Here is a 14,687-nt window from a genome sequence, read left to right as displayed (position 1 = left end):
GAATGGTTGGTTATGTCTCAGTAGTGGAGGCATGAATACAAGAAACTCTCAATGTTATCATCATTTGTTAGAACTAAAGCTTCATCAAGATCATTCATTGCTTCAGCCATCAATAAAATCTATTCCTTTTGTTCAGAAAAAGATAAGGAATAAAATAAAAAAATTTTATTCTTCGCTATTATGATCATTGTCCCCCACTGCTTCTCATTCAAAGGTACATTTATTAATGATGATTATAATAATAATAATAATCTTAACAATAATTAGTATATTAATAAACAAACCAAGTAAATTATGTAAAGCATTTGTTGTTAGTACCTGAGTTGTTTTCCTAACTCTCACAAGTTGGCCTTTTGTACCCTTCTTTTTTAACTTCATTTCCAGGTTTCAATGTGCTGGGTTTCTTTCTCTTTGCACTGCACCTGCACAGTGTTCAAAAGCAAAATCAAGAATAAAAAATTAATGCTTTGAGTGACTGATAAGAGTGGAATTTATACCACTTACAACAAAAATCAAGCATGAAAAATTGAAATCAAGATGTTGTCAAACCCATCAGTAACTCATCAGATTGCATCCTTTATTTTTCAAGAATTTCATGCTAGAACATCGGCGATCGGACGCAGATCTCAAACGGTTCAGTGTCTTCTTAACATAACTGCAATCATACAAGATTTGATGTACTACACAGCTAGCTCAACAAGTTTGCAAATAGAAATCCTTAATTTAATAACCACACACAGCTCGATGCTTCTACCCCTTCAGAATGTTGCCCTAGAAGTTGCGACGGAGGAAAAATTAAGGAAACAAAGAGTATCATGACACGCTTAAGTCTTTAAGGGACATTCATCACTTGAATTGATTGGAGCATATCGGAGAGGGCGATGACCAGGTCACCGGATTGTATCATGCCCCTTGCCTTGAGCAGTGAGAATGTGCGGTTGAGATTGCTCTCCATGTCATCGGAAAAGCTAAGGCGGAAAGGGATGAGACCCCATTGGAGATTTAACCGTCTACGCACAGATGTTGAAGTTGTGAATGCAAAGATTGGACAGTCTGGACGGCAGCGTGAGAGGATGGAGGCCATATCCCCGGTCTTTGTGTAGACGAAAAGTGCATCCACTCCCAAATTATTCGCTGCAAAGAATTGAAAACATGATCAATATTAGGATAAGCAAATAACAAACTCCTTGAAAGATTAACTGCAAAATAGAGCATGAAACCAATTCAAGGAGGTTCCAAAGGAACTATTTTCTTACAACTGATCTGCTTAATAATCATCACCATTGCAAATGTCTGGAAAGAGTAGAGCAAAACTTAAAAACACCAGCTAGCATGCGCAGAGAGAGACCTGCCCTAGTAGTCAGTTTGTGAAACAATCTGAACTCGTAGAATTCAGAATTTTCAGACAAAGTAATTTAATAAGTGTAACTCATATCATTATCAATGGATAGATTTATACGCCTAATTGGTACACTATTTTCATAAACTATTTAAGCTTATACATGTACACAAACCTCTCTCTAGGATAATACATGATAAAAATCATCTGATATTAGGTGAATTTAAGCAAAGTCAACAATGGCGAACATCAAAGCAATTAGTTTATAATAATAATTAAGGAAGCTTCATTTCTCAAATTGACAATTTTTAGTTAGTGATTCTCAGAAGCACATGAAATTTTGGAACGTTAATAACCCAGACAACCATTTTAGGAGACATCACAAGTTTCGTTGGCAAGGCATGTTATGCATATGGGACACTGACAAAACCATTACTTGGGTGGAGTAAAATAGCAGAAAAGTCCATGGATCTCAAGGTAAGAATGGTTGACTGAAATAAGCATATAAACACCTTTACTTCAGCAGGAAATTAATGGCAGGTACAAGACTTGAGATGGAGAAAAGGTTACCAAAAACAAAATCCTACAATTTGTACAAATGGGAAAGGAATTCAAGATGAATCAGAGGTTAGGAAGAACAGTCATATTATGGAACATCAGGAGGATCTCACTGGAGGGATAACCAAACTGGAACATGAGAAAATTGATAACAAATCATAAAACTGTTATAGAATGATTGAGGTGGTTTCAGACAACTTAACACAATTAAGTCAAATAAACCCGCCCCCCGATGCAAAGAACTCTGGCTATATTCTGTAATAAAATGTGAAGCTGTGGGGGTGAGTTTAAGATGCTTACCCATTTTCGCAGCTGAATTACATATCTCCTCTGATATCTTGTCTGAGAAAGATGATGCGATATCTGGGAGCTCCATAGCTTCATGACGTTTCTCCTCTCTCCACCACTTTTCAATTCTTAGGCTTACACTTCTAAGTACAGCCAATGCCTTCTCCGGATACTGGCCCATAGCTGACTCACCAGAAAGCATTAGTGCATCTGCTCTCTGCCGAACTGCTTCAGAGACATCAGCAACTTCAGCTCTAGTTGGTGTTGGATACTCTATCATGGACTCAAGTAACTGAGAAGCTACAATGACTGGCTTGTTGAGCTGCCTGCACGTCTTCACTATCCTCTGCTGTGCTGAAGGAACCTGCTCCAGAGGAATTTGAGCACCTAAATCCCCCCTAGCTACCATTGCACCATCGGCTGCGCGGATTATCTCTTCCAAGTTCTTTAAAGAATCGATACTCTCAATCTTAGCAATCACTGAAATATCACTGTAACATACAAGGTTGCCAGTCAGGGGAGTTCATCATACAGGAAATTCAGCAAAAGGTGAGCATGTTCTGCCATTCACTATTCCAATGCTTTGAATACAAAACAAAGCTGATACTACCTAAATAAATGGTCAATACATAAATTGAAAAGGTAGCCGGCTTATAACAAGAGAAATTGCCTAAGCAGGGTATTTGGAATCGGAATATTCAAGAGGTCAGTATGGGGGACAGGAGAAGGTGAGACAGTATGATGAGGAACAAAACCCACCATACATCACTGCAGCTACTGTGCGTCAGTTTGAGCCTTGTAGGTCACAAAGCAAGAATAATCCTAAAGAATAAAGATATCCTCTTTGATCAAAGAGTCACTTTTGACAATTAAGTTTTGAGGCCCATTTTTTAAGAGTGGTCCCTGGTGCTTACAACGTGAAAGGATGCCATAAATAAAGATACATGAATTCACTCCAGATGACCCATCTGAGAATAAAAACTACAGCAGCAGCAGCAGCAACACTAACAACAATAATAAATACCATCAGGATATGGGTATTTGACAAATAAATTCAATGGTTACTCCTATTAGCATACCATACACCTGCTGTACTAGTTCTGATAATTCTTAAGCATTATATGATACTCAAACGACAACACTTAGTAAACAAACTAAATAAGGTACTGAAAAACTATCAATAAATAGACAGGCAGCTGGTTAGGTAAACAGACATCACACTTTATATTCCCAAAGTACCAATAGATCCCCAGAAAAGTACAACTCTGATGATCTGAGTTTCTAACCACAGTCTTATTGCAAAGAGATAATATAATCTATTTCACTGGAAAGGTGTAGCACTAGAACAGGATTGTTCTTTGGTGCCACACAGAAAATATATGTGTGTTAAGAAGTTTCTCCCACTTTAACTAGGAAAGAAGAATAATGCAGACACATGCATATGCTCCTTTGCAAGAATAAGCGAAACCATGATATTAACATTTAAGCAAAGGCCGACTTGAAATTTGGTGATATTTATTGATAATTTTTAAGAGATTTCATGTTCTGAATTATTAAACAAGAATCATTGTCTTATTAGATTATAATGCAAGCTGGCGAACAGATATAGAATGATCTGTGTAAGACAAACTTCAAAGGAAAGGAGAGAGTCATAAGATTGACACTGATAAGCAGGGATCACAGGGAAATGTTAAATTGTGGCTTTCTATTAATTTTGGGAAGATATAATTAACTCTAGGAATAATATCAATCAATCTTGTGAATTGAGTCGGTCAGAATATGAAGTGCATTTTGGTGGCAGATCAATTTGCACTTTTCTATATACAGGCAGTGCAACCTGAACTTTCATGGAGGCCCTATAATGAATCACCTTTGTATGGGTTTCAAGTTGCCCAAGGCTCATCAAAATGGTTTAAATCTGACCAACTTCTGACTATGTTTATGTGTCGGTCTGTAAGGTTGTGTGCAAGACCTTATACAGATTCATGATTAATGTCCGACACAAGTCCAATAAAACAGCATCTCAACTCTCCAGAATCATGATTGCAGAAATCATGAATCTAAAACTTGAATTCATTAACTAAAAATTCAGTAATAAATATGTTTTCTTAATTAAAAAATGTCATGCAGCGAATGATCCATTCTGCCCTTAGATCAAATGAATGATGGTTCCTGGAGAAGTTGTATAATATTTTAGAAATGTTGAAGCCTGTGTCTGGCCCAATTTTTTTTTTCTTTTCATCACATCATAACTATCATTGATGAGACCTGTCTCTGCAAGTTAAAGCTTCAAAATAACAGAAACAATGCAATCATTGAATCAATTAGGCTATTATTGGCATCACACCACAGAATAACCATCACCCAAACCCCAATAATCTATTCATTAAGTACCCCCAAATGGAACAAATTAGTTATATGTTAGAGGTAAAATCTTAAATTTCCTGCAAAATCTTAAGAAGGTCCATTCTCTAATTAGCATTCAAAAATAACATAGTTAAGTACAAAGAAGTATAGCAGGATATTTTGGTAAACCTTTCAGGGGGGAAGAGGAAGATCAAAAGGAGTATTATCAACCAATATGAAGAATGGACTTCGGAGAGAGTAGCAGACAAGGGTTGTCTATTGAAAAGGAAATAATATATAAAAAAGGTAGAGCTACAGAGAGAAAAAGATAGACAAAATAGATGGGAGCAAGACAAAAAGGAATAATGTCCTCAGCCTTAAGTCAACCTAATGAAGTCAGGACAGCTTGACGCCTTGACCACATGAGGAAGGACATCCAGAACTTAAAAACTGAGATATTTCAATCCTATGTATTTATACTGAGTTTCCCCCATAACAAAACTTTGGCTTTTAGAAGAGAAGGAAGTCAAATTGGATTTTAAGTAGAATCAACTGCAAGAACAATAGATGTTGTATGAGTAAAAGTTAAATCTTCATTTTGGTCTACCAGTACAGAGCCTCAAACTTTAATTAACACATTGCTACACTTACACAAAACACAGACTAGTACCTAAAGCATCTGAAACTTTCATTTGTGCACTGTGTATTATAAAGTGTCAACATTTGACTATTTAGTTTAGTTTTCAATATATGTTAACATGGAATAAAAGAATAAGAAAGAATGATGAGATGAATCATCTCATATACCCATAAATTAACGATTTGTCCAGCTACGAAGGCAACATCACAGAAAAGGTACCAAGAAAATGGAAGGAAAAATCATTATGAATATCAATATGGTTAAAGAACTGAGAAATGGTCATCTTACCTGTCATGGGATCGTGCAGCAATATAACTTTTGAGATGATGTATAACTTCTGCAGACTTCACAAATGAAACTGCTATAAAATCTACACCCTCAGCAATTCCAAAATCTATATCAAGCCAATCCTGTGTGAATTTACAAGAGATCAGCCCTAAAACAATCCAAGACATTTCAAAGGAATAATTTTTACTATGGCCTACATACTGTAGCAATTAACACATGCATGTGCTGCAAGTAATATAACAAATTAATTCTACCACCAGAAATCAAATACAACCAGAAGGCTGAACACTAAATTAGAAATTCCTAAGCAATAGCTTATGTATATTATTTTAATTTATATAATATACATCTATATTATGATCCAAGTTATACAATTGAACAGAGATTTATTCAAACATAATAACCACTTCAAATTTCCAAATAAAGGATATGGCAGTGCACAAAAATTCATATGGCCATCATTAACTCCTGTTCATGAATGTACCCATAACCTCGACCATAAGAACCGCATAGAGATTTTTGCAGGTGAGTTAACTCAAGGTGAAGTTTTGAGACAAAAATTAGGATACACACATTCTCTGATTCAGCTAAAAACCAAGCTAGGAAAGGAAGGTGAAGACATTCTAATGAAGTTCTTTTTTTTTGTGTGTAAGCATGCGCTCGCAGAAAGAACATATATATTACCATCTCATGGCCAAATAGTAGGACTACAACAAATATCAGAAGTGATTAATTTAGATGATTTGGTCTGTGTGGAAAAGATCTTGAAATTCAACCATGAGAAAGGGTGTGGTCTAAGCTAGTGTATATATATATACTCTAAAAACACAAAACAATATATCAAATCCATACATGAGGACCAATACCAAACATTGTTGCAGGCAACTTTCACCAAGTTTAGAAAAAAAAACTTTCATTTTTTGATTGTGGTTATAAATAATAAAATTTCAGAAATATTTTAAAATTTTGATGCGTATCTTTGACAGAAAAAAATGATGAAATACTCGCTCTATCACATGCTTTCAAAATTTTTGGTTGGTTGCAGAATTAATAGATTTGAACCCGACAAATCATGACATAAGGAAGTTTTGTGAAGTTAACAGTCAGCTTAGTCTGAACAATATACATTCATAAAGCATGCGATGTCCACAACTAGTAGTGAAACGGATGTCAAATGACTTTTACTTCAATGTGCTAAAGTCAGTCCATGAAGTTGCACCAACCTTTGACGAAATCGTGGGAAGCATGGCATTACGTTCTCGCACTAGACTACCATCACGCCAGAAAGTAAGATTAGCCCGTGGCAGCAACAGGCCAGGATCAGTACAGCGACACTTAACGTCTGGTCCAATCTTTTCAATGACTTCAAACTGCACCATTCCTCCATCCACAAGTAGCTCATCACCCACTTTAACATCTGGATCCCAAATGCATACATTAGCCAATGTTTTTTTCTTTTTTTTCTGAGAAAATAAAACTAAACAACATCATCAATCAAATGAAGGAATGCAAGCTACCTTCAGCAAAGCCATCATAGTTCACATGAATGGTGTGGTCTGGAAGAGGTGAATTAAAAGCCCTGACACTGAATGTCCAGATCTCCCCATCCTACAAAAGCCACAAAAAGATCAAACTAAAGGATACCTTTTCACCTGGAAATATAAAGAACTGAACACCAAAATAAGGCAACAAAGTAAAAGCTCATGACTGAAGTTTGATCCCTCGAGTCATAGAAGCCATTATTAAGATTCCTATATCTTTTCAGAAAAAGTCCATCATCTTGATTTCACAGCAAATTTTTAAACCAAAGAGTTCACAAAATACAGGAAACAGACACTGAAATTGAAGAATATCAAAAGCATGGTGTTAAAATATAAACTATGGCATCAGAAGACTTGTAATAGCTAGGTTAGCAGAGGAAAACACAACATTGTGGTAAACATAATAATAAAAAGGTTGTTGATATGAAAATTCCAGAAACTTCACACAACCCATTCAACCACTACTTTTCTTTTTTATTTTACTTACTCCAACACATAACATGAAACTTTTAAGTGATTGTACATCGATATATGATCCTTCTTCGCTTGATGAATGATCAAATGCGTATAGAACTTCACCAATTGTGTCAACATTATGGCCCGCTTGGAATTACTTATCTCTTCTCACCATAATCAGATGGTATAATATATTATCCAAATTAGATGAGCTGACACAAACAATTACTCTGACAATAGAACTATTGAAAAGATTAATCAGCATAGGCTGCATAACTACTTATTTCCAAGTCCAAAAGAAGGCCAAGTAATAAAAACTGAGACTTTTGCCAAACAAACGAGAAGAAAAGAAAATTCTCAAGAAGAAAAGGTGAATCTCAAGAAAAAGAAGCCAGAATCAATTGAATGCGAGCTAAAGATCCGATTTTTCTCTGCTGGGAGCGAGTCTGACCCGAACTCCCACACCCACACGCTCCACAAGCCAATTATCAGTTGCCACGTATCCCAAAAAAGGAGTACACACGAGTGAACCCAAACGCTGAGAAAGGGCAAAAAAAAAGGGGGGAAAAAAGGTAATTCACCTCGGCCTTGGCTGAGGGCGCGCCGCCGAGCTCTCCCATATGGATCTCACTCCCCTCAGTGTCCATCATCACCGCAACAGCGAAGCCCTTCTCCTCATTGAGCCGGCGCACAGCGCGGATGACAGAGCGATGCCAGTCGCGGTCACCATGGCACATATTAACTCGCGCAACGTTCATCCCACCGACAGCAAGGGCCTCAAGCTGCTCCGGCTGGCAAGTAGCGGGTCCAATCGTGCAAACAAGCTTCGTTCGCCGCGTGCTCCGGAACCCATTTTCCTTGAGCTCGGCTTCCGTGACAGCATCGACATCGATGGCAGCCGAGGAGACAGTGGAGACACCTCCGTTGTCGGAGATGAAGTCAGTGGAAGAAGGAGTAGTGGAAGCGGAGAGGATAGGGATGGGGCGGCGGCGGGGGAGAAAGAAGGCGAGAGATGGGGGGCGAACAAGTGGGGAGGAGGTGAAGAACTTGGAAAGGGATCTGGCTGGGGTTGAGGGGGCGAGGAGGTGGAGGGATTGAGCCATTGGAAGGAACTAGGGTTTGAGAGAGAGGAGAAGAAGAAGAAGAAGAAGAAGAAGGGGTTTTAGAGGAAGAAAGGGACGGAGATAACGAAGTGGGGAAGAGCTTCGTAGTCGTCGCCCGAGTGACGGATTGGGACAAGATGAAGGAGGAGGGGTAAAAAGGGTACCCGGGATTTTAAGAAGGTTAAAATGGTAATACTACTTTCATTTGGTATTTACGATTTTACCCCATTCAACCTTGTTCTGGACGGGGGTATCTCACGTTATATGAATACTTCTGTTTCCTCTAAAGGAAAATTTTTAGAGGAAAGGACTAAAAAGTCCTTCTCAAACTTTATATACTCCGTTATGCCCTTTTTCACTTTTTCAAATGCTTTGTAAGTTTTTTTTTATTAAGTCCATAAAAAAAAATAAATAGATATTAAGTTTTTTTTATTAAGTCTATAAAAAAAAAAAGTGGAAATTGCAAAAACACCCTGTAAGTTTCTGATATCGCTAAAAACACCCTTAGTTTTCTGACTCTCAAAAACCCTTCTTTTTGAATACTGATGATTTTTTTAAACCCCCAAACATCTAACATTGATTGATAGAGTTAATTTTGAATTTTTTTGGACGAAATTGTCCCTGCGTGGGAAGTTGTGCAAGTGTGATGGGGTTTGACTATAATGCCTTCGGTCTAGACGAGTTTCTATTTAAAAAAATGAAGCTTTCTATTTAAAAATATGAGGGTATGAGGTCTGCTTTAAAAAAATGAGTTTCCTGTTTAAAAAAATGAGTTTTCTATTTAAAAAAATGAGTTTTTTGTTTAAAAAAATGAGTTTTCTGTTTAAGAAATTAGTTTTCTGTTTAAAAAAATGAGGTTTCTGTTTAAAAAAATGAGGTCTCTGTTTAAGAAATGAGTTTTCTGTTTAAGAAATGAGGTTTTTGTTTAAAAAAATGAGGTTTCTGTTTAAGAAATGAGTTTTTTGTGGTGTATTTATCACCCCCAAAATCTCTTTATTGCAGTTGGGCTTTGCTAGTGAGACAAAGCATGCGGCTCACAATCACAGTCACGTTGCATGAAAAATGGGATTTCGAACCCTAGAATTTTGATCTCCACCTCGATCTAGATCTCGATATTGCCAGAGAAAAAGGTGCAACCTTTCGATGCCTTCGCTCGACGACGAGGAGCATGCGGTCTTCCCCGAGGTCGACGACGAAGAAGATGAAAGAGATGAGGTCGACGACAGGGAAGACGATGAAGACGAAGACGGCGAGATCGAACCCTCATCGGCGTCGCTTCCTCCCTCCGTTCCTGTCACCGACTTAGGCACCATGGATCCAAACCCCGGAATGATCCCTAACCCTAACCCTATTGCTATCCATATTGCGGTCTCCGCAGTCGAGAATGGTTCCGTTCAAGTTCAGCCCGTCTTATCCGACGTCGCCACCGAAGACCTCACCACTCCGACCGCCGAGGAACGTCGCCAACCGGATAGCCAACGCCGATAAAGATTTCTCCTTTAAGACCCCACACGAGCGAGGCCACCTTCGAGATCGCTCGCCGGGATCCCGGAGCACGAGCACTCAGCGTTCGCGAGATCGTGACGATGAGATACTCAATGTCCCTAGTCAATGAGGGTTTTCGTTTAAAAAAATGAGGTCTCTGTTTAAAAAATAAACTCTCTGTTTAAGAAATGAGTTCTCTGTTTATATGCTTGTTTGTCTTTGTTTAACTATCGATGTTTTACGTTTTAATATATTGCGTTTACGTTTAAAAAAAGTGCTTAAATATCGTTGTTTCTATTTAAATATGTACAGTGGCCAAGATTAATTGGTTTTTTTATATCCGGGATTAATTTATCACGTAAATATTTGTTTTTTTCTGTTTAAATATTAATGTTTTAGTTTAAAAAATGAGTTTTATGTTTAAAAAAATGAGGTTTCTGTTTAAGAAATGAGTTTTCTGTTTAAGAAATGAGTTTTTTGTTTAAGAAATGAACTCTCTGTTTAAGAAATGAGTTTTCTGTTTAAGAAATGAGTTTTTTGTTTAAGAAATGAACTCTCTGTTTAAGAAATGAACTCTCGTTTAAGAAATAAGTTCTCGTTTAAAAAAATGAGCTCTCGTTTAAGAAATGAGTACATGCAAAAAGGAATGCAAAAAGAATGAAAAAAATGTATGCAAAAAGGTTTAAGAGCGATGATGGAATTTCATAATGCAGGGGTAAAAAGGAAGTGAAACAATAAAGGAAGGGCTATCCGAGGGTATGCAAAAACTCACAGGGTCGTTTGGGAAGTTTTGAAATTATCGAGGGGTAAACAGTAATTTTCCCAAAAAAAAATAGATATTAAGTTTTTTTTTTATTAAGTCTATTTGCCCATCGGATCCCTTACGTAGGGGGTGTTCACCTCGAGTGTCAAGCGTGACTCTCCGAGTTCGATCCCCATTTTGCGCAAGGTGAGGACACGGTTCAGTGGTGAGCGCCGCTCCCCCCCAAGTGTTCGTCCCTTAATTCCGGCGCTTGTCGCCTTTCTTAAAAAAAAATAAAATAAAAAAATAATCTATTTTTAAAAAATTTAATTAATTTATATGAAAGCTTTGCACTCCGTTATTACCCCACGACCACATTAGCTTTGATAAACTCGTATGTGGCTCACCCTAACCCTTTCACTTTTCCAAATGCTATTTTAAGTCTTTTATATAGTTCATTTTAAAAAAAAAATTAAAATTAAAATATAATTCTATTCTTACTCTCGGTATTAAAAAATAATTAGAATAATTAAATCCAGTAATTATCAAATGAAGATATGTTATTTAAATATTTAATTTAAATATTAAAATTAATAAATGATATTTAAAATATTTATAATTAAAGAACATTTATTAATTAACCATTAATTATAATAATTAAATCATAAAGTAAGAAATTTAATTAAATATTTAAACATAATTAAATATTTTATAACTAAAAAAATTGATTAATTTAATTAGTTAATTATAATAATTAACATGAATAATACAAAATATGGTTATAAATAAAAATTATATATTATTAAACAAAAACACACAATATTATTTAGTATTATTTGTTTATATTAAGGGCGCAAACGTAATTACTCACTATTTTCTATTTTACTTTCTCATTTCCAATAAATTACTTATCTAATTTTATCATTCCTAATGAATTACTCTCTCAACCAAACAAAGTTTTCATTCCCATTCCCTTACCCAAAAGGTCCGTTTGGTGCTTTGTAGGGATATACTTTCCCAGCAAAGTATTTCCCCGTAAAGTGTTTCATTATAAAGTTACATTATAACGTTTGTTATGTTTCCAAAAAATTGTAATCTAAACGCATGCAAAGTTAATTCATCCGTTTGGTGTAAGCAGTCTTTCTAAGCAAAGTTATGGTTATTGCCAATTTTACCTTTATTAGTTATTTTAGTAAGACAAAGCCCATAATTTTTTTATTTCTTTTCATTTTCTGTCAATAAAGTCATATGTGTGCGATCAACTATTTAATTATTTTAAAAATTATTTATATTAATGATTACTTAATTAATCTTTAAATTTGTTATCTAAAAACAAATTGAAAGATTAATTAAAAAATAATGTTTTCTTTTAAAATTTTAATATCAAATTAATTTGTTATCTTAAAAATTTTGTTATGGAAAGCAATTTTTAATTAAAAAACTAATATTTAACATAATTTAATCTTTTTGTGATTATTTCATTAATTTTTTATTATGGAAAGAAAAATCATTTTAATTGAAAAAGAGAACTTCATTTGGGTATTTTGGTCATTTAACAAATGCCACAAGATTACATCCCACGATGTAATCTCTTTCACACCCCCTCCCCTATAAATCATTTTCACTGGTCAAAAGGAAAGTGATTACATTTTGACCATTACTTTACGCACTTGGTTTATAAACCAAACGGATGAGAATGATTCACATTTGTTACTTTCCCTACAAAGTAACAACTTTCTCTCTTACCAAATGAGCCCAAAGTTTTCATTCTCATCCCCCTCCCTAAAGTTTTCATTCCCCATTCCGTTATCCAAACGCTACTTTACTCTTCTCTCTTGTTCTTTCACTTTTTCATTAGCAATTTTTCATTGATGAGCTTACCCCATGCACTCATGAGCTTCGACGAACTCACACATGGCTCATCCCTTAAGAAGCGGAAGTTGCTCGTGAGCCCACTACAAAAGTTAAGATTTTTAGTGACAACTTTTTGTGTCACCCGGTTATTTTGCCACAAATATTAGGATATTTGTGTAAAAAAAGGTAATAGACACTATTGTTTAACTTAATTGAGATAATTTATGTTTTTGTCACTATTATAGTGATAATTTTGACAATTTAGTATATGCTACAACTAAATTGTTACTATTAATATATTAACAGTGGCAAAAAAAATTGTGTCCAATGTTCGTTACTAAAAGCATAAATGATTTTATGTCAAAAATTTTTTGATGAGAATGATGTGTAATTGTGACAAGAAATATTATCGTCACTATAATTTTTTGTTCTCCGTCACTCAACATATATTTTTTGTTACAACAATTTTGTCACAAAAAATTCAACGATTTAGTGCCCACTAAATATTGCCAAAAAAAATAAATTTCTTAACCATGTTATTAGGTTTTTTATGCTAAGAAAGTTAATTGACACAATAGTTTAGATTAGTTGTGACATATAATTATTTTGTCACTATTACAATTTCAATTGTGACAATTTAGTATCCATCACAATTATACAACTTATCTTTTGTGTCAATAATTTTGGATACAAAAAAAATTCAAATACATATCTACAATGTGAAGAAGAATATTCCATATATATATATATATATATTCATCAATCATTTACCAAATAAACAGCTATTTTTCACATAAAAATATCAAAAGTATCCAAAAAAATATTAAAAATAGTAAAAATATAGGTCTGGTTTTCTCCAATCTAGTTTTAATATACCAAATAAATTATACTTGTACTACAAGAATTACGGCATTATAATTTTTTTTTTGTAACTATCAATCATTTTGTCACAAATATGAATTTTTGTGGTAAAAAAATTAAATAATACTATTGTTTAAGTTAATTGTGATGATTTTTTTATCACTAAAACTATTATAATTGTGATGATTTAGGATCTCTGACAATTATGTTGTCATTATTAATATACATGTAGTGTCGTAAGTAATAATTTCATTTGTTGTGATGAAGTGTTCTTTGCCAATGGTCAGTTTTTTTTGTGACCACATTTTTTGTCACAAAAAAATTCAACTATTAATATCTACTAAATGTTGTGACAAAAAACTCTAAAGTATGTTTCTAGACCATGTTGCATTCCTTTTGTAATGTCTTATTAAATTTGTGGTTTGGCGATGAGTATCTGTTTTATAAGTTTTGAGACTCGTATTATCTAGTTCGTTATGTGTGTGTATATATATATATGTAGAATTGTTCTTATCCTTTTACATGATTATGAAAGGCTTTTCTTGTGTATCAATGATCACTGTTATGTGTATCTATATTATAAACTGTTGGTATTATTAGTAAAGCATTATTTTGGTGAGTTGTACTATGTGTTTTGGTATATTCTTGTAGTATTGTGCTAACCCACTCAATGAGTGACCTAGGTTGCTCATTCCTCTTTCTTCTTCCTAGGCTGATGCAGGAAGTAGTGCAGTATTAAAGCGGTGTGCGGGGCATCCACTGTTTGTTTTCATTCTGTACCATGTTCATGTATGCTATCCTCGAGCATGGATCCATTAGTCTGTTTGAAATTCTAAAAGCATGGTTTGTATATTTGTCTAATCTTTTGGAAACTCCGTTGTACTTGTGATCAGTGCAGTTCCTGAACTCTGTTATCGGGTTGTGATTAATGCTTACCTTGCGTACCTTTGACTTTCCCCTATTTTTGTACTTGTTGCTTGAGGTTGTTGTTTCCCGATGTTTTGTTAGCCTTGCGGTGACTCGAGGGTTGAATGGTGGAGTATCCCTCCTTCGGTTGTCATGGTGGTTGTTGCGTCCTGGGGCCCCTGGATCTGGGCTTAACAGTTATTGTTTACCCAATCCTTAAAATTGATATTTTAAGGGACAGGAAACAAGCTTTTAATTTAGATTATACATAGGATTTATA

At 35.0% G+C, this 14,687-nt stretch overlaps 1 protein-coding gene across 1 annotated transcript; it reads right to left on the bottom strand.

The window, feature by feature from the left end:
- Positions 1 to 538: 538 nt before the first annotated feature.
- LOC120277355 (pyruvate kinase isozyme A, chloroplastic) lies at positions 539 to 8,685 on the bottom strand. The gene is made up of 6 exons (XM_039284165.1): positions 8,038 to 8,685; positions 6,977 to 7,067; positions 6,683 to 6,876; positions 5,460 to 5,581; positions 2,198 to 2,676; positions 539 to 1,134 (listed from the first exon to the last, which is right to left on the bottom strand). Exons 1-6 carry the CDS (start codon positions 8,557 to 8,559, stop codon positions 833 to 835), a joined length of 1,710 nt encoding a protein of 569 aa, XP_039140099.1. The 5' UTR covers positions 8,560 to 8,685; the 3' UTR covers positions 539 to 832.
- Positions 8,686 to 14,687: the final 6,002 nt, after the last annotated feature.

Source organism: Dioscorea cayenensis, chromosome 15, assembly GCF_009730915.1.
Source record: "Dioscorea cayenensis subsp. rotundata cultivar TDr96_F1 chromosome 15, TDr96_F1_v2_PseudoChromosome.rev07_lg8_w22 25.fasta, whole genome shotgun sequence".
Taxonomy (NCBI): domain Eukaryota; kingdom Viridiplantae; phylum Streptophyta; class Magnoliopsida; order Dioscoreales; family Dioscoreaceae; genus Dioscorea; species Dioscorea cayenensis.
Note: the sequence above shows the minus strand (reverse complement) of the source record. Positions and strands in the feature narration are given on the sequence as shown.

Excerpts from the sequence above, each read along its gene's own strand:
- LOC120277355 (XM_039284165.1), bottom strand. The coding sequence starts at position 8,559 with ATGGCTCAATCCCTCCACCTCCTCGCCCCCTCAACCCCAGCCAGATCC. Across the intron at positions 7,068-8,037 it reads CGCCCTCAGCCAAGGCCGAG|GATGGGGAGATCTGGACATT; the intron begins GTGAATTACCTT and ends TGGCTTTTGTAG. Across the intron at positions 6,877-6,976 it reads CTATGATGGCTTTGCTGAAG|ATGTTAAAGTGGGTGATGAG; the intron begins GTAGCTTGCATT and ends TTTGGGATCCAG.